The 18,752-nt window shown below is 41.4% G+C and overlaps 1 protein-coding gene across 1 annotated transcript in view; it reads right to left on the bottom strand.

The window, feature by feature from the left end:
* DNAH6 (dynein axonemal heavy chain 6) overlaps positions 1-18,752 on the bottom strand; it is a 5,071,261-nt gene that overhangs the window by 4,364,272 nt on the left and 688,237 nt on the right. The window contains exon 15 of the mRNA XM_044059309.1: positions 7,188-7,340. Coding sequence (XP_043915244.1) covers positions 7,188-7,340 — 153 coding nt within the window. The remainder of the gene's footprint in view (positions 1-7,187; positions 7,341-18,752) is intronic.

Here is an 18,752-nt window from a genome sequence, read left to right as displayed (position 1 = left end):
AACTTAGGGGAAGGGATAAATAACTGGAAAAGGGGGACCAATAACGGGAGATAGGGTTTAAAATCTATCCGTTAAGAGTTAAAACAATAACAGTAGTGGACTAAAACGAAAAGGGAGTGACTAAAAGTCTGAAAATGTGAAAACTTACCAGGAGCCGGTAAAAATGCACCTCGCAAGCGAAAGCGGCAAACGAGATCTGGGTAGTTATCGCCTTGCATCATGGGATATAGGGTTGCCTTGAGCCGATAAAATTAGCTCTCGAGCTTTAGTAAGTGGCCGAGTCGGAGCCGAGGATCGGCTCCGAACCCATCCAGCAAGAATGAAGGCGAGATTGACAACTTAACATCAATACTTAACATCACCAAAAGGACACCATCCCCATGGTGAAGCACAGTGGTGGTAAGTATCATGCTTTGGGGTTGCTTTTCTTCAGCTGGAACTGGGGCTTTAGTCAATGTGGAGAGAATTATAAACAGTTCCAAATACCAGTCACTTTTGGCCCAAAACCTTCAGGTGTCTGCTAGAAAGCTGAAGATGAAGAGGAATTTCACCTTTCAACACAACAATGACCCAAAGCATACATCCAAATCAACAAAAGAATGGCTTCACCAGAAGAAAATTAAAGTTTTTGAATGGCCCAGCCAGAACGCAGACCTAAATCCAATAGAAAATCTGTAGGGTGACCTGAGGAGAGCTGTGCCTAAATGATCCCCTCGCAATCTGACAGATTTGGAGAACTTTTGCAAGGAACAGTGGGCAAATATTGCCAAGTCAAGATGAGCCATGTTGCTAAACTCCTACCCAAGAAGACTGAATGCTGTAACTAAATCAAAAGGTGCTTCAACAAAGTATTAGATGCAACCAGCTTATCGTACGTTTTTTATTTTTTATATTTTTCCCCTAAGAGATTTGTTTGTTTCTCAATTGAATTGCACAGGTTATAGGTTACATTAAAGGTGGGAAAAGTTTTGAAATGATTTATTGTGGCCTCATTTTTTTATATCATAAAAACCTGGCATTTTAACAGGGGTGTGTATACTTTTTATATCCACTGTACAAGACATAGTCACAGCATTATAAAAATAATATATTTAGCATTAGAAAATACTTCTTATACTGCATAATATATAACATAGTTTGAACAACTCTGTCCATATATATATTGACATTCAAAATGTATAGATTTTAAAGGACCATCACAGAATGTAGACAAGGCAAAACAAGAAAAAATGAAAGTGAACATGGTGTCACATGGTGGTAGTAATCAATTAACATTAATGCAACGTAACAGACAAATTAATTTTTAATTATGATGAAGTTTGTACAGCTCTTCCTTACTTACTAGACATTCAGATTATGTGTCTCTTACATTTAAATTTCCTCTGCACAAAAAGTGCACCCATAATTACTTTCTAACACTTTTAGGTTTTTCTATTGTAATTCCAAGCCTCGTAAGTCCAGCCACAGAACTGCAAAAAATACAAGAGAAAGTACAGTTGTGTAAGCAAACTTAACATGAGTAGGTGTTTGAATGATCACTGCTGCAGAAGATATATGGGTTATATCTTGCACAGGATATAACAGCCAACCAGCTTCCAAAGTTTCAGGCACATTAGTCAGCTTGAGCTGAGCTGACCAAAAGTCACCATCAAGCCCTTCAGAACTTTCATGTCAACAGAAAGAGGGAGGCTAAAACCATGACAACAATGCTAGAAGAAGAACAAAAAAATGCATCCACACCCTGGCAAAACATTTTAGAAATAAAAGGGAATAGAGGGGAGTGGCTACTGCAGTCATGATCATTTGAATATTTACTTATAAACTGTATTATGTTCATCATTATGATCACGGCTGCAGTAGCTTAAGTTATATACGTAGATTACCATAACGGGAAGAAGAAAGAGAAAGGTCCAGGTGCCCCTGGAGAATGGTGCTAGCAAAACCTGCCCTAAATCTGCAGAAGAAGTCTAGTTTATGGTGATTTGTAAAATTATGCACAGAGAAACAAGATTCTGCTTGCAGAATCCAAACCTTTTTAAAAAGCCACACATGAAGCCAAGGCCCAAGTAGTGAGATCCATGACCCTGCCTGGGATAGTTTTACTGAAGTGGGAATAATAAAAGATAGCACCCTGAGACAACCATTTGAAATACTTTGTTTTGATACAGATTACCTTTTTTTCTTACCTTCATGGGAAATGGACAACTGATCAGAAGTTTTGAAAGATTTTGTTTTGTCATACTAATACCAGAGTTGTCTGTGGACATCCAAGTAACAAAGTACCCTTTCTGCATAATTTTTAGGTTCTAGAAAGAAGACAGGTAGGTAAATGAATAGATTTGGTTCAGATAAACTCAGATACCACTTAAGGTATAAAAGAAGGATTAGTTCTCAAAGAAAACCCTGTCCTTGTGGAAATGAGATAAAGCGGATTCACCACAGAACCTTGTAACTCAGGTACTCTTCTTGCAGAGGTCACAGCAATGAATGAGACATTTTTTCATGTTAAGAACTTCAAGGCAGCCTGATGAGCTTGTTCAAACATGGTTGGTTTGTACAGGGTATAAGATCTGTCTTCCCCTTGGTTGTGTATGTACAGCATCACTGTAGTGAGATTTTGCAACATTTATAAGAGCTAGCAACACTTTTATATGTATGTATTCGGGCCAGTCTTTTTTGTTCCAAGGAACCAAACATCTGCTCCCATAGCAAAATTTGAGGAGTCTGTTGTGAAAGACTGTGTTGGGTACCTGGATTCTGAGAAATCTAATGTCTCTACTACATATTCCTTTTTACAGATCCTAAAACTGGAATTTGAAAACTAAATTGGTGTTTATGCTGTGACCATAGAGATTTCAGATACTACAGTATATTTTTCATGTGGAGCCATGGATACCATGAGACCAAGAATCTTCAGGAATTTCCCTGCTGAAACTGAAGTCTGAGTAGAAAACCACAGAAGTAGATCTAAATAAATATTTTTTTTCCTGTGAAAGAAAAGCTGTTTGTACTGAGGTATCCAGCAGGCACCCCCAATAAACAATACTGTGAAAAGGAGTCAGAAAATAATTCTGAATGTTCTCCTGGAATCCCAGCTGTGTAGGAAATCCATTATCCAAGAGACATTCCTGACACTTTGGAAAAGACTCTGCAAAGAAAAGTATGTCATCTAAATAAGGAAAAATGTGGACGCCCTGCATTCTGCAGTGGGCTGTCACTGGAGCTAGATACTTTGTGAACACTCTTGGAGCAGTGGATAGGCCAAAATGTAAGGCAGAGAGCTGATAATGTAACCCAGATACACAAAATCTTAAGAACCACCTGCAATCTTGATGACTGGAATGAGACAATATTATCATTTAAATCTATAGTCACTAACACAGATAAGGAGGGAGGGTTAATTAGTTGTGAAGTGAAAGCATTTTGAACTTGGGCACTATCAAAAACTGGTTCAGGAAGGAAAGGTCCAGAACTGGTCTCCAAAAATGTTCTTTCTTTGGCACCAGGAACAACTGAATAAAATTATTCTAGTGACATAGGGGAGGGAACAGCTATTACCTGCTGAGACAATTTCTTGTAAGATGAAGGAAAGAGTAGAATTTGATCTGGTGTACGAGGAGGAATCCCCTGAAAAGGAGGGAGAGCCTCCCATTACCATCTGTAGTCTAGATGGATCATATTCAGGACTCATTTTTATTTGTAACAATCTGGTGTCAGAGAAAAATGGAGATTCAGACTTTTTGGGAGGTTTAAGGGACTGCCAGAGTTGGAGGGGGGGAACAATGTCCCTCATATAATCATTCTGAATTATTGGACTGACCTTTACTCTGGGTGGGGGGTCCTGCTTTTAAAAATGTTTGCTTACCAGAATTTTACATAGGCAATTTATTTTGCTTTTAACTATGGTCATAAGAGGGAGAAAAGAACTCCTTGAAAAACTCAAAGAAGGAATGCTGAAAAATCTAACATATTCTCTAAATCAGCTTTCTCATCTCATCACAGTTTTTGCTGACTTCTGCACCAGAAGGTCCTAAAGACTAGATTGCTGTCCAAGGATGAATTCAAAATCTCATTCTTGATATCCACCGGAGAGTTTTGAGAATTCAACCAGGCAAACCTCCTTGAAACAGTAGCAGCCATGGAAGTGGTATCCATAGTGTCATAGGCACATTTTAAACAATTGGCAGTGGCTTGGGAAACAGAAGAAACCAAATTGTATAAAGCAGATTTCTCCTCACAAGAATAAACTGATGCCAAAACATCTCATACTTTCACAATTAGCCAGGATAAACTTCAACATGTGTCTAACAATTAAAAATTCTAAAAATGAAAGTTGCAGAAGCATTTCCTTTTTTCCCCAAACTTGTCAAAAGTGTCCTTGTCAGAAGGATAGGGATTAGTATTAACAAATTATTTAGCAACTGCTGGATTTACTAAAGCAATTGTCATTGGGCTAGGTCTGTGATTAGTGGATAAAAAATTAAAAGACTGAGGAACTTATACCTGCTTTTTTAGGGGCAACAGGCTGACTGCCAAGGAAAATGTAGGCTGTGACAAAAGCATCCTACAAGCCAGACAGAACTGGAGAAATAGGTGAGGGTTCTGGAAGTTCCAGTTATAGCAAGTCATAATACTTTCTGTGGAATTGGGCATCCTCACTGTTTTCCCACTCAAAAAATACTCATCTTGGAAATAGTCTCAGAGAAAGAGAATGCAAGAATCGTCAGATACCACCAGTTTCTCAGATTCTGAATCAGAAATCTGTGGAATAAAAACTGTATCTGTCTCTTCACATTCTCTAGGTTCAGTCTGTTGATCCTGATCAGGGAAAGAGGAATCCCTTCTTTTCTTAGTAGAAACAGGTTTAAAATAAGGATCAAGAGCCTGCACTAGCCCTGCACTAAGCCTAATAAATCACTCCTGTTCAGAGTAACTGATACAGAAGACATATGTTTAGTTTTCTCTTTCTGTTTAACAGGAATTTCAGAAGAAACAGACTCAGTATTGCCAGTAACAATTTCCCCAAGGACGAGCACAACATTGTACTTTCACTGCCCCCTTCTCCAAAGACCAACAAGAGTGTCTCTCTCTTGAATACTATGGGGATTCTAACAGCCACAAAGTATGTGTCTAACCCTAGGTCCATGGCTGCAAGGACTGCACCAGAGGAATCTGAAGAAAAAGATGAATGGTCTGAAGAATCAGCTTTTTCCACAGCAATACACACATGCAGCTGAGGCAAACTACCAGTCTGATGTGGTGACAAGGTCTGATTAACAATGTTTTTCTTTTGTAGCAGGAAGAAGGACCAACTGAGGAACTGGTACATTGTTCCACGGCCAAGCCAAATATGGTGTCTGATTCCCAGGGAAGCTTAGCTGTAACAGTCAGTAAAACAAATAAATAGTAAAAAAGTAACTTTTTCCTAAAATAAAAACACAGAAAAAGGCACTTTAAAAATATCCCAACTCCCAAAAGTAAAATAACAACAGATTCTCCAAAGAAAAAGTAGTTTTAAACAACTTTTTACCGCAAAGGTAAAAACAATGCACCCCGTTTAAAAGTACCTAAAAGTCACAACACTCAAGAAAAACACTTTCATATCTTAAATATAGACATTTTACAGAAAAAGTAACTTTTCTGTGATAAAAAGTAAAGTGGAATTATTTTTCCCCCTGAATTGAACTTATCTGCCCAGCAATGGAACAGCATTAGCTGACTGCCAAACCTTGAAAGCCCATAGAGGAGTGCTCTCTTTGGTGCAGGAAAGCTCTAAATGGCTTGGCACCCAAAACCTGACTTTCAGTCAGCTCACCTTGGGCTGACTGAAGGTTTAGGAGCGTGCAAGGTGTCCTGAAGCTTTGAAGTTGGCTGGCTGTTATATCTTAAGCATGATATAATCTATAAAGCTTAGGCTACTACAATAGTGATCATAATGATGACAAACAATCATCAAGTATCAAACACTGTTGTTTTCCTTTAAATATTTTTTTTTTTGCAAGGAAGCAAACTCTCCCTGCAACCCCCAATGTGGGGAGCAAACACCTCACAGCCCCAAACCTATATATACCAACTCCAAGATCGTCATACCTCAGGGAAAGAGGAAAATATTTTGAGAACTGGAAATCTCAGACTTAATATGTTAAAGTCTGCATTTTCAGTCATTTGTTCTCACTATTATGGAGCTTGCACTAATGACTCTTGGAATTTCAGATGGTTACCATTTTTGAAGACTGTATGCCTCAAGTCAACATGTGTGATTTTAAGGCTTTTCTGGACCACTTTTCCACCTTTGTCAGCAGGGGATCCAGACCACATCAGCAGCTGAGCCACTTAAATAGAGGAAGAGATTTCTTTTTAAGGTGTTATTTTCTATACTGAAGCACAAAAGATGGGGAAGCTATTTTCATTTCTAGGAACCAAATCATACAGAAAATCATGAACCACAACTCTAGAAAAGTGCTTCACAACTAGTACTGCAAGCTGCTCACAATATCAGCATAAACACCAATAATAAAGAAACAAACAAACATCTGGAACTCAGGAAAGAAAAATGGTACTACTATTAAAATCAAACAACTGTTTAATGAAAAATTCTAATGGCTTTGGTCCCAATAAATTTTAACAGGACTTCATCAGACTTTCATTTCTAGCCTACCACCCAGTTTTGTACTTGGTATCCTCATTAATGGATAAGTACTGGTAATTTATAAGGAACCATCTCAGAGGAGTGAAACTTTGCCTGGACTGCAGATCAATACATTTCTTCAATAAAATGAGATATGTAATGACATCATTGGGATTTCCAAATCTCCCTTCTAACAGCATGTTAATTGTAAACTCTTTTTGGAGATGGTTGGTGACAAATTTACCAGCCTGTGCTTATGATGCTTAACCCCATACCACTTCTCTGCTGAAAGATGTCTGGAAGTAATCTAGTCATTCACACCATCACTACCATCATTACTGAATCATCTTGAATCCCAATTCCACCATTACCAAATTCTGTATGCTAGAAGTTTCTGCTTCTGTGAAAATATAACAGAATGCTCACAAGATAATGTTTATTCAATGAAATGTATTCAAATCTGCTGGATAAGAGGGTGCATACTAGTTTAGCGTACCAATTCAGTCTATTATCATCAAGTTATTACTAGTACACGAAGGACACAGAATGTGTCTCTTACCCGGTCCTGTATTTCGTCAAGAAATAACAAGCTGCTGACATACTCTGAAGTTGAAGATGGAATACACTCCAGTTTAAATTGGGCATCTTGTGCTTCAGCAATAATAGCATCCATCTTTCTTTTTGCAAGAACAGGAAGCATGTCATTAATAGCCTAAAAAAGAGAAATTGAACATGTTAATGGGTTGTTTTTAAAAAGGCACAACAAAGTGTGATTAAAAACTACTGCAATCTCAATTGCCTCTTATTATGATTCACATTGTGGCAAAACTTTTAGTTATGTACTCACCATAACTTCAGATGTTTGGGATCCATCTCGCCTACATTCTGACTGATGGGTTCGGAGCCGATCCTCGGCTCTGACTCGGCACGCTTATGCCAAAGAGCGAAGTCTCTTATTGGCTGAGCTTACTATATCCCAGGATGCACCACTACCAGTCCCCCAGATCTAGTTTGTCCGCATACATGCACACACGCATGCACTGCTTATATAACATTGACAGATGATACAAGATAAAACAGTAGAACTCAAACCGTTCAATCTCTTCTGATCTCCAAGGCAGGGGGAAGGAGGGTGGGTATTAGGAATGTAGGCGAGATGGATCCCAAACATCTGAAGTTATGGTGAGTACATAACTAAAAGATGTTATGTGATCCTATCTCGCCTACATTCTGACTGATGGGACAGCGTCCCTAGCACCTAAATCCTGGGTGGCTCACTGGAAAACACTCCTGAGTACCGTGGAACCAAATGATGCTCGTCCTTTAGATGCCACATCCAATTTATAGTGAGAAATGAAAGTGTGCGGGTTGGACCAAGTAGCCGCAGCACAAATCTCAGAAATAGCGAGCTTGGAATGGAATGCAATAGAGGTAGCCATAGCCCTAGTAGAGTGAGCTTTGACAGACGTTGTAAGTTGTTTATTTGAAGAGGAATAAGCCTGAGTTATGCAATCTCTGATCCATTTTGCAATAGTAGCTTTAGTGATGGTTTTGCCCAGTTTATTATCTGAAAAGGACACAAACAATTGATCTGTTTTCCGAATTTGTTGAGTCCTATCTAGATAGAAGCGCAATTGCCTGTGAACATCCAATGTATGGAATGTGTATTCCACCTTGTTTGAAAATTTTGGAAAGAAAACTGGTAGCTCCAAGGACAGTTGGAGACAGAGATTAGAACAAACTTTTGGAACAAAAGATGGATTAGGCCGAAGTGATACTCTATCCTTGTGAAAAATCAAGTACAGTGGTTTGATAGATAGGGCTTGAAGTTCTGAAACTCTTCTTGCAGAGGTAATTGCAACTAAGAAGGCAGTTTTCCAGGACAGATATTTCAACTCACATGTAGCAGCCGGTTCAAAGGGGGAAGATGTTAAGGCACGAAGTACCAAATCAAGATCCCACGGAGGCGCAGGATGGAAAAACTGGGGGTCTTAAAAGCACAGCACCTTTCATGAAAGTTTTACATAATCTGCTGCTCATCAAAGGTGGGTCTATGGAATCGTGAAATTTGGAGATAGCTGCTAGTTGGACTTTAATAGTAGAGACTGAAGATCCTTGATTAAACAAGGATGTTAAAAATTTTAAGACCTCTGGTATCGGGGCAGTAATAGGGTCCAAGCCTCTGAGTTGAGCCCAGATAGCAAACCTCTTCCACTTACTGTGATACAATTTCTTAGTGGTGGGTATGTGGGCTGAAGATAAGATGTGAATAACTTCCAGGTCCAAGGTGTGATTTCTGACTATAGTCAGAAGTGGAGGAGCCAAGCTGTTAATTTCAAAGCGTGAAGGGACTGGTGCTGTTGTCCCGACTGATGAACCAGAAGGTCCGGAATTAGATCCAAGAACCAAGGACCGTCCCGGGTATATTTCTGTAGGTAAGGGAACCATACCTGACGAGGCCAGTACGGAGCAATTAGAATCATTGTGGACCCCAATTGGGAAGCTTTCTGGATGACTTTGGGGAGGAGTGGAATCGGAGGGAAAGCATAAAGCAGTCCTGTTGGCCAAGGTTGGACTAGAGCATCCGTAGCTGTCTCCCCTTGACGCAGGGTCAAGGAAAAGAACCTTTTGCACTTCGTGTTTCGTGGTGTTGCAAACAGGTCGCAGCACGGAATCCCCCACCTTCTGAAAATCTGAGCTGCTACTGTTTCGTTCAGAGACCACTCGTGAGGAGAAAGAATAGTCCTGCTGAGTCTGTCTGCTAATACATTGGATTTGCCTGGAATGTGGGTCGCTACCAGGAAACGCTTGGTAGCCACTGCCCATTCCCACACCCTCATGGCCTCTCTGCAAAGGGGGTAAGATCTGGTCCCTCCTTGTTTGTTTAGGTACCAGACCACCGACATGTTGTCTGTGTGGATGGCGATAATGCCTTGAGGGAGAAAGTTGTGGAGGGCTTGTAGGGACAGAAGTACAGCCCTCATTTCCAACACATTGATATGGAGAATTGTTTCGTTTGGAAGCCAGGAACCCTGAACTGACCTGCCCAGACAATGCCCCCCCACCCCGTCTGGGAGGCATCCGTTGTCAAGGTGGCCACCGGAGGAGGTATAACAAAGGGTCTTCCCTGATTCAGATTGGATGGCAGAAGCCACCAGCGGAGGTCCCGTTTGCATGTTTCTGTAATCAGTATGTGATGATTGAGGGGAAGATCCTGAAAGGACCATTGTGTCGATAATAGCCACTGGAGAATCCTCATGTGCAACCTTGCCAGAGGAACTAGAAGAACTGTGGCAGACATTGAACCTAGAAGTTGCAGGACCATCCTGGCTGGGACTTTGGATCTTAGAAGCAGGGCTCGGATTTGATCTTGTAAAGTTTGTATCCTTTCAGTAGGAAGGAAGATTCGCATTAATTTTGAGTCTATCTCTGCTCCTATGAACCTTATGCGCTGAGAAGACAGCAAGACAGACTTTGACCAGTTAAATGTAATTCCCAGGGAAGCACCCAGGGAGATAGTGGCTTGCAGGTTTTCTAGTAGTAGATCCCTGGTGGTGGCAGTCAGGAGCCAGTCGTCCAGATAGGGAAACACTTGGAATCCGAGACTCCTCAGGTGAGCAGTCACTACTGCCAAACACTTGGTGAACACCCTGGGGGCTGTGGTGAGATCAAAGGGCAGAGCACAAAATTGGAAATGACTGTCTCCCAGGCTGAAGCGCAGATACTTCCTGGACGCCTGATGTATCGGTATGTGATAATAGGCGTCCTTGAGATCTATGGAGCACATCCAAACACCTTTCTCCAACAGTGGAAGAATGGATTGTAGAGTGACCATTCGGAATTTGGACTTCATGACGGACTGGTTTAGTTTGCTGAGATCCAAAATGGGTCTCAGGTCCCCTGTCTTTTTTGGCACTAAAAAGAACCTTGAGTAATTTCCGGATCCGATCTGGTCTGCGGGGACCGGTTGGATGGCTCCTTTTTCTAGCAGCTTTAAAACCTCTATGGCTGCAATTTCCCTTTGACTGGGTGGTGGGTCCGGGAAGTTTTTGGACGGTGGGGGTGGGCGTGTGAAGGGAATGGTGTAACCTCCGGCAATAATCCGAAGCACCCATCTGTCCTGAGTAATAGACTCCCAGGCTTTTAGGTGCTTGGCAAAACGGCACCCGACTGGCTCCGGAGCAGTACAGCCGGGCAATCTCTCATGGAGTGTGGGGGGCTGAAGAGCCACGAAAGGACTCGCGGTCTCCAGTGTTGCGGGGGCCTCTGCTGCCTCTGGGACGGCGTCTCCCAGAAAAATTTCCCCCTCCTCTGCCTCTGGAAGGGAATCTTCCTGCTGTTGAGGAAAGAATTTCTGTGATTTGGAACCACATCTTCCTCCTCTTTGGCCTTGGGATAAGGCCGAAGGGAGTGGAAAAACGTGCAGCTACGGCAGATAATGTCTTTCCCTCCTGCTCACAGTGGGTAAGAGTGTCTTTTACCTTGGGTCCAAACAAAGAGGACCCATCAAAGGGAGCGTCGGCAAAGGAAGACTTGAAGGCCTCCGCGAAATGACACAAACGGAGCCAGGCTTGTCTTCGTAGAGCCACGCCTGTGCCTGCCGCTCTGCCCGCCCTTCGGCTGCATATGAAATGAGCCTCATGGACGAGTTAGAAATCGAGGTAAGTGTAGCCAACTGAGAGCCAACCGACTGGGCTAGCTGTTCAGGTAGGTTACCTGAGAGGGAGTCTGAGAGCTCCTTGACCAGATCCCTCTGTAGTCTGATGAAATGTGCCAAATAATTCAGGGACCTTAGAGTAAAGGCCGCTGAAGTCAGGGTGCGCTTCCCGTACCGGTCCATGCTCCTAGACTCCTTATTAGGAGGATGGACGGACGTTGAAGCCTCTGCCACGTCCTGCTGGGTAGCAGATGCCACCACCATGGCATCTACAGCCACGCCTTTAGTTAAGGATTCCTTCTCGGGTGGGGCAGACAAATTTGTTAGGGCGAGAAGGCACTGGTTCCACAGTATCTGGATGTTCCCACGCCTTGACAAACCAAATCTAGGAGCTCGTCGGGCGGAGACACCCAGGAGGTGGAGGGCTGAGCCCCGAAGGCCTTGAGGAACACCGACTCATCCGCGGAGGGGGGTTTGGAATTCCAGCCGCCTCGTTGCTTGAGGATCTCTAGAATGTCTGCAAATGAGACATCATCCGAGGACGACTTTGGGGACCCCTCCGCATCATCAAGATCCGTGTCCGATGTAAGAGACTCATCGGGGGAGTCTACGTGCTTCCTCTTGCACGATCTCTTCCTTGGGGGCTCCTCCGAAGACAACTCCGAAAGAACCTCAGGAGGAGGGGAACCCCCCGTGGGGGTAACCTCAGGCCCCGGGGCTCTGCTGTCTAGAGACAGGGGAACTGCCAAAGACCCAGTCTCCATGCCCAGGGAAGGTGCCGGTAAAGTTGTAGAGATGGCCAAAGAGGATTTGGCCAAGGCACTCCTCATAGCTCTGAAGGCCGGACCCCCAGAATCCTGGGAGGGTCCAGTCGCCGGAGCCATGATAGCAGACGGAAGTCCCGCGGCCGAAGCACCGAGAGGGAGGCTTGGAACCGAAAGAATTGGTCCCGAAACGTCACCCCCGGGCCCGGCCGAAGAAGTCCGTGTGCTAAACTCCGACCCGAAGGCCGGGGTGGGAGTAAGGGTCGGAGCCGACTCTAGGATCTCCACTGGCTCCATCAGCACCTGCTCCGATGGAGCCGAAGCGGTCGGAGGAGGAATGGCAATGGAATGGGCTATCGGCTCCGAGACCAATTGGGTCGGAGCCGAAACTAATTTCTGGAAGACTGGGGACTGGAAAAGTCTTTGGAGTACCCTGTCTATGTCCGAATCTGACATCCTTGATGACCTGGAAGAGACCGAATGGGTCCGAGTAGGCCTCTCCAACGGCTCCAAGGGACTAGGGGACCGGCTCCGAATCGACTCGATGATTATTGGCGCTGAAGGAGTGTCCAAACCAATTTCCATCGGTGCCGAAGAGGACTTCGGTGCCAAGGAGGAAGTGTCTGAGCGGACAACCTTCATCGGCTCCGAGATCAGTGGAGCCGATGAAGGTGAGCCGCCTCTCGATGCCCCAGCCGTCGGCTCTGAACCCAGAGGAGTCGAGGCTGGAGGCATCGAGGCAGACCGTTCCGACCTCGGCTCCGAAGTCCGTGGAGCCGAAGGAGAAGCCTGCCTATGTCTTTTGGCGGTCGGTTCCGACGGACTGGTCGGAGCCGCCCTTTTCTTTAGCAGGAGAAGGAGAGGAAGCTAATGCCTCTTCGAATGATGGTTTAATAAGGCCTTTTAAAATAAGTTTATTTTTCCTCTTTTGGAGGACCCTCGAGGAAAAAGCGTGGCACACGCTACATGACTCCTGCAAATGTTTGGCACCTAAACAGTATACACAGAGAGAGTGGTCATCTGTGATCGACATTTTGAAGCTGCACTTAGTGCACTTCTTAAAACCTGAAGGCCTAGGAGCCTGTGACATTATGGCAGCCAATCTAGTGAACAGCAAAAAACAAACACACTAACTGTCACAGAAAAATTCTTTTGTTCTTCTATTTTTTAAGAACTGCCACAAAGAAAAATATAATTAAGGATCCAAGAACCCTAAAAAAGAAAAAGGGACTTGAAAGACAACGGACTGAAAGGGGAAGGCCCTCAACTCAACGGGGCACCTCTAGTCAAACAAGACACAATCACTACACAATAATTTACCACAAAAAATATTCACTCGTACACAATAAACAGAAGATAGCTGTTAAAACAGCTTTTTGTTGAATTTTTAGAAAACCCTGACAGGAAAGTAAGTGAAAATAACACTACTTAGCTCAGCCAAGCTCGAGACCACGTCTTTGCTTGTTAGCGGCAAACGAGATCTGGGGGACTGGTAGTGGTGCATCCTGGGATATAGTAAGCTCAGCCAATAAGAGACTTCACTCTTTGGCATAAGCGTGCCGAGTCGGAGCCGAGGATCGGCTCCGAACCCATCAGTCAGAATGTAGGCGAGATAGGATCACATAACATCTCTGTTTATATTAAAACTCTACACTGCTAAACAGTTTTATATTCACTAAACTAAGGGTCAAGGGAAAGAAAAAAAAAATGTTTACAATGCCAATTGAACTGAGATAAAACTGCATGATGGGCAGCTTATCTAGAAGATTCCAGCAAGGTTAGCAATGGCAGACATCACCAAAAGAATACACATATACTGCACACTATATAAGTAAGCAAGATAAGGAGCAAAATAAGGATACCATATGAAATTGCATCACTCTTTTTCTTTAGTAGGAGAATGTCTAGAAGCCGTAATGCAATATGGGAGGTAATAACACTTTGTACCAAAGTGAAGCAATATGGCAGAGTAATAGGAAGTGCTGCTAAAAGAATTAATTACTGTCATGGTAATTATGAAGACCTGTGCCAGTGATTAACTGTCAGTGATAATCTGTGGATTCACCTCTGTTATATTGACATGACAGAAAAGAAAGGAGATGAATGTTGTATGTTACAGAGGGATCATATGCAATCAAGGAAGAGAGGGAGACAGAAGATGGCAAAGGTATAGGGATCATGAAGCAAATGTGTGGTGGAAGAAGAGGAGGAGTCTGAAGATGTCAAAGGTATAGGGCTCAACTGGCTGCAGGTATCTCATGGCAGAGGTGGGCAGTCCTCATTTTTGGCATTAAGGGAAGTGTCTCTGGGAAGAGAAAGATGTAACACTGGGAAAGTACTGCATGAAATTTGAGAAGTTAATACAAAGATTTGCTATGGAGATTTTAAACTGTTAGCTCATAGTGGATGACACCAGCCTTCTCTGTTTGAAGAAGAATGGGTAGTGCTGGAAGCAGTGCAATGGGAGGGGTCAGGTTTGAGCCACAGATCATAAACCAACAAAGGTATGAAACAAACTAAACCTAGTAGTCAGCAAGTGTGCAATGTTCAGGGTCACAGAGATGGTAGCTGAGGTTAACAGACTTCCAAACATTAGAAAAAATAACTTCAAAGAAATACATTGAGTATAGACATTCTCTTTAGGTAAGACATAATCGTTAAGAGAACAATGGGAAAAAAGCTGAGGAATGCTCTTTCAGAAACATAACCAGTTTTAGGCACCAGTGAACCCTGGGGTTGCTGGGGAGCGCCTCATTCTGGTATACCCCGCAACCACAACAAGTTACCTTATTTTGATACATATTTTTCAAACCAACAAAAGCTAATAGAGCAGTCCTGTGTTCACAGTAAACCAGGTAGGTAATAACTCAAAGTATGAAAATTCCCAAGTATTATTACCACTTCTCCTTTAAATTTCCACAGTATCTATAGTTGTACTAACAGTGTTTTGGCAGGTAGCAGGCTTCAAAATTTCATTAAATCTTTTACCACTGACAAAGTGTCCTTAACTTAGCTAAGTCTTGATTGTGGGCATTATCTCCACTAAAACTATAGCCAGCTTTGGGCACTGCTACAGGGGCCCCAAAATCACCTGTGACTGTGTTGGGCCCATGCAATAGCTGCTGCTGTTTGGGGGAAACGAGGAGAAAAAAAAATCATTCATTCTCCATTTACTCACTTTATCGTAAACAGGGTTGTGATATTAACATGACTGAGGTAAGCACTTCAGATTGTCAGTCCAGCATGACCAATCTCAGTGCTACAATAGGATTACAAGAAGAACAGATGCTAATGATCTTCAGGAATGGTTTTCTCTTTCAGGGAGGTTTATAAATACCATCATGACACCATATACTATAGCTCCCATCTTCCCTGCTTAATATTTCTTGGCAGAGCAATAAATATTGGCATGATAGGACTTCCAATATGGCTGTACATTGAGCAACAGCTTAATTGTAGCTCTCCCAGAATGAAAAAACAGAAACTCATCAGAAAAGGCCAGTAAACATTTATGTTTCTAGGTAAATCTCAGTAACTGGCAAAAACTGCACTGCCTGGATGCCAGGAAAAGAGAAATACAGAGGACCTGAGAGAAAATCAGCTACAAAAGTTGAGGGAAAAACACTGACTGGGAAAAGTTCTGCAGCTGTTCAGCAATAAGTAGTGCAACCTTCAGACATGACTTTTAGTAACCTACAGGAAAGTTTAAGACAACTGCACAGAGACCTGGTTAAAATAAATGAAACACCGATAGAGTATATCAACTCAAACAACAAAAGGCTGGAAAAAAAGGAAAAAGTTTTAAACAAATATTCAGATGAAGTGATGAAACTGCAAAAATCAGAGATCAAAATGAAGAAAGGCTGGCTAAATATGAGACATTTCCAAAAATAACAGAATTAGATGACAGAACATATAGGTAAAACCTGAGATTTTCAGCTGTACCAGAAAATCTGGAAGGAACAGATTATGTTAATTTTATGAAAGCACAAACAAGCAACTGGACGGGTATTCCACAGCAAGAGTTGTTAGTTGAAAGGGCACATTATGTGTATACTCCAAACATGGCTATGAGAAAGCAACATAGACCTTTAATAGTAAAGATGCGATCCTACCAGCAGAAGGAGTTGATTCTGACAAAACGGTGGCAGAAGGACAAAGTACTAAAAATGAGAGATAGCAGAGTATTTGTGGAGAATGATTACTCATTGTACACTAGGCAGAAGAGGAGTAAATTTATTCCACTGTTCAGGGAATGTCATGAAGCAGGTGTGAGATTCAAGCTGCTGTACCTAACTATCTTCAAACTATTCTTCTCTGGAGGGACAAACTCATTTTTGATGAAGTATGCCCAATAAAAATGAGCTGTGAAACAAAAGGAGATTATGTTTCTTGTTCTTCTGGTAATAAAGACCAGAGAGAGACTGTGCCAGTGAAACTTTTTTCCCAATGTTTCAAGAGAATATGCTGGAGAGAAGGAAGACAGCACAAAAAATGACTATAATAGTCACAAGTACATTGAAAATGAAGCAGAGACAGGATTTGGGAGATGGAGATGAACAGGAATAAAACCAGTAACTTAGAAATTGACAAATATGGCATTACAAAGCAACAATTATATTTGTAAAAAACAAGAGAACAAGAAAATCTGGAAATATTGGACTTTGCTGAACTTGTGGGGGACTCTAAAGCATATGTCCTACTTTATGTCATGAATGTTTGGAAAAAATACTCAGGGGAGGGGAAGAGGAGGGAGAATGTTAACTGTAAGTATTTTTTTTTTTCTTAATAGTACTGTTTTTTATACTGTATGACTTTCTTTACATGCTATAAAATAAAGTTTTCACTGTTATTTTTAAGTGGAATGGGGATACTATTGCAAACAGGTGCTCCTTTTTTCTCCCTTCTTCTTTCTTTCTCCTCGTTCAGTTTTAAGAAATGTATGCACTGCAATGTAAAAAAGCAGCAGAAGAAGAAAAGTCTGGTTATAAGAGCTTGACAAAAGAAAAATAATGTGTTTTTCTCATACTTGCATGGGGAATAACTGGATTAAGACCTTTAGCTTGATCTAGTAATACATTTTAAGAGAAAGCAACTACATAAAAAAGAATATTAAGTATTATAAGCCTTTTTTCTACCAAATAAATGTATGTTTAGTAGCAATTCTGTATCTGGCCATCATGTCTCCATGGATACAAATTGATAAAGAGAAACTGTCTACAATCAGATAAAGAGAAATTGGCTAGAAAAAATAGAGAAACTGGCTAGGAGATAATGATCTCTGAAAGTATTCTGGTGTTTTCCCAGCTGGGTATTTTTAGAATGACTACATTTTTTTTATAATGATATAACTCTATAGAGTTATTCAGATGTGTAGTATATCTATTAACCTAGTTTATGTTCTATCAGCTTGTTTTTGTACAGTATTCCTCATGTCACTTGCATTGTTTTGGACTTTAATTTATTTGTATTGAACTGTATGTGGAAATTTTCTCCCGAGCCTCCACTGAAAATGGGTTCTGTAGACCCAGTCAGGCCACACTGGTAAACAAATGTCAAATAAATAAATAAAGATAAGACTAAACAAACAGCATTTACTAGAAGCACAGGCTACACCCTGTGGCTTAGCATGGATAACCTTTCTTTAAGGTTAATGCAAGTCTGTCTGTGAGTGTGGCTGCCAGTTTGGGACATTTATTCTTATTACGGGCAAAACTTCAATATTTGAAGATGTACGTAGTTTTGTGTGTTAGTATTAAGTTAATAGGTTTTGGGGGTATTGGGGTGTGTTTTTTTTTTGTTTGAGCTCTTTCAATAAAATAAAATGCTTTGTAAGATGTGACATAGGCTCAAATAGATATGACAAGAAACAACTGTATAAATATTTTCTATTATGTATTATTATATATTATTATACATTACTATTATATTATATATTATTATTATATTATATATTATTATACATTGTTATATATTATTAATACTATGTATATTTCCTCTGGAAAATACTTAATAGCTTCTTTCTAGAGTTCTGTATTCTTGTAAAACCTACTAAATATAGTTCTGTGTTTTTTGTAAATGCTTCCAAATACTGTTCTCTGTAAAATTCTTGTTCTGTAAATATTCTACATAGTATATAAACTCCAAATATTGTGCACTGTATAATTTTGTAACAACTAATTTTAGCTGTACTGGAGATTTTATCTCCAGGCCTCCAGTGAAAATGGGCTACCACCGAGTCAGACTATCCCAGTAGACAAAAGCAAGTAAGTACATAAATAAATAAATAAAAGTTCAACCCGCCAAACAGTGTATACATGTAACACAAAAGCTGGAACAAGACATTTAACAAAAAAGCTGTTATGCATAAAATGTAAGAATAATAACTTTTTAATATAATGATGCTTTTTTAATGTATTTAAATGTCAATGGTCTGATAGATAAATACAAAAAAATGAAAGAGTTTGTTTGTTTGAGTCTTTCGGCTTTTCCCGGTTAGGGATCGCCACAGCGGAACTCTGGTCCGCTAATGATTGGCAGTTGATTTTTATGTACAGGCTTGCCAGGCCTGACGCACAACCTTCAACGAAGGTACACCCATTCACGCATGTCACCACGCAGAAGATGCTCTAGCTGAGAATCGAACCGGACAGCATCTTACTGTGAGGCGACAATGCTACCGCAGCACCACAGAGTAGTGAAC

Source organism: Protopterus annectens, chromosome 17.part0 (genome assembly GCF_019279795.1).
Source record: "Protopterus annectens isolate FY-2018-M chromosome 17.part0, PAN1.0, whole genome shotgun sequence".
Taxonomy (NCBI): domain Eukaryota; kingdom Metazoa; phylum Chordata; order Ceratodontiformes; family Protopteridae; genus Protopterus; species Protopterus annectens.
Note: the sequence above shows the minus strand (reverse complement) of the source record. Positions and strands in the feature narration are given on the sequence as shown.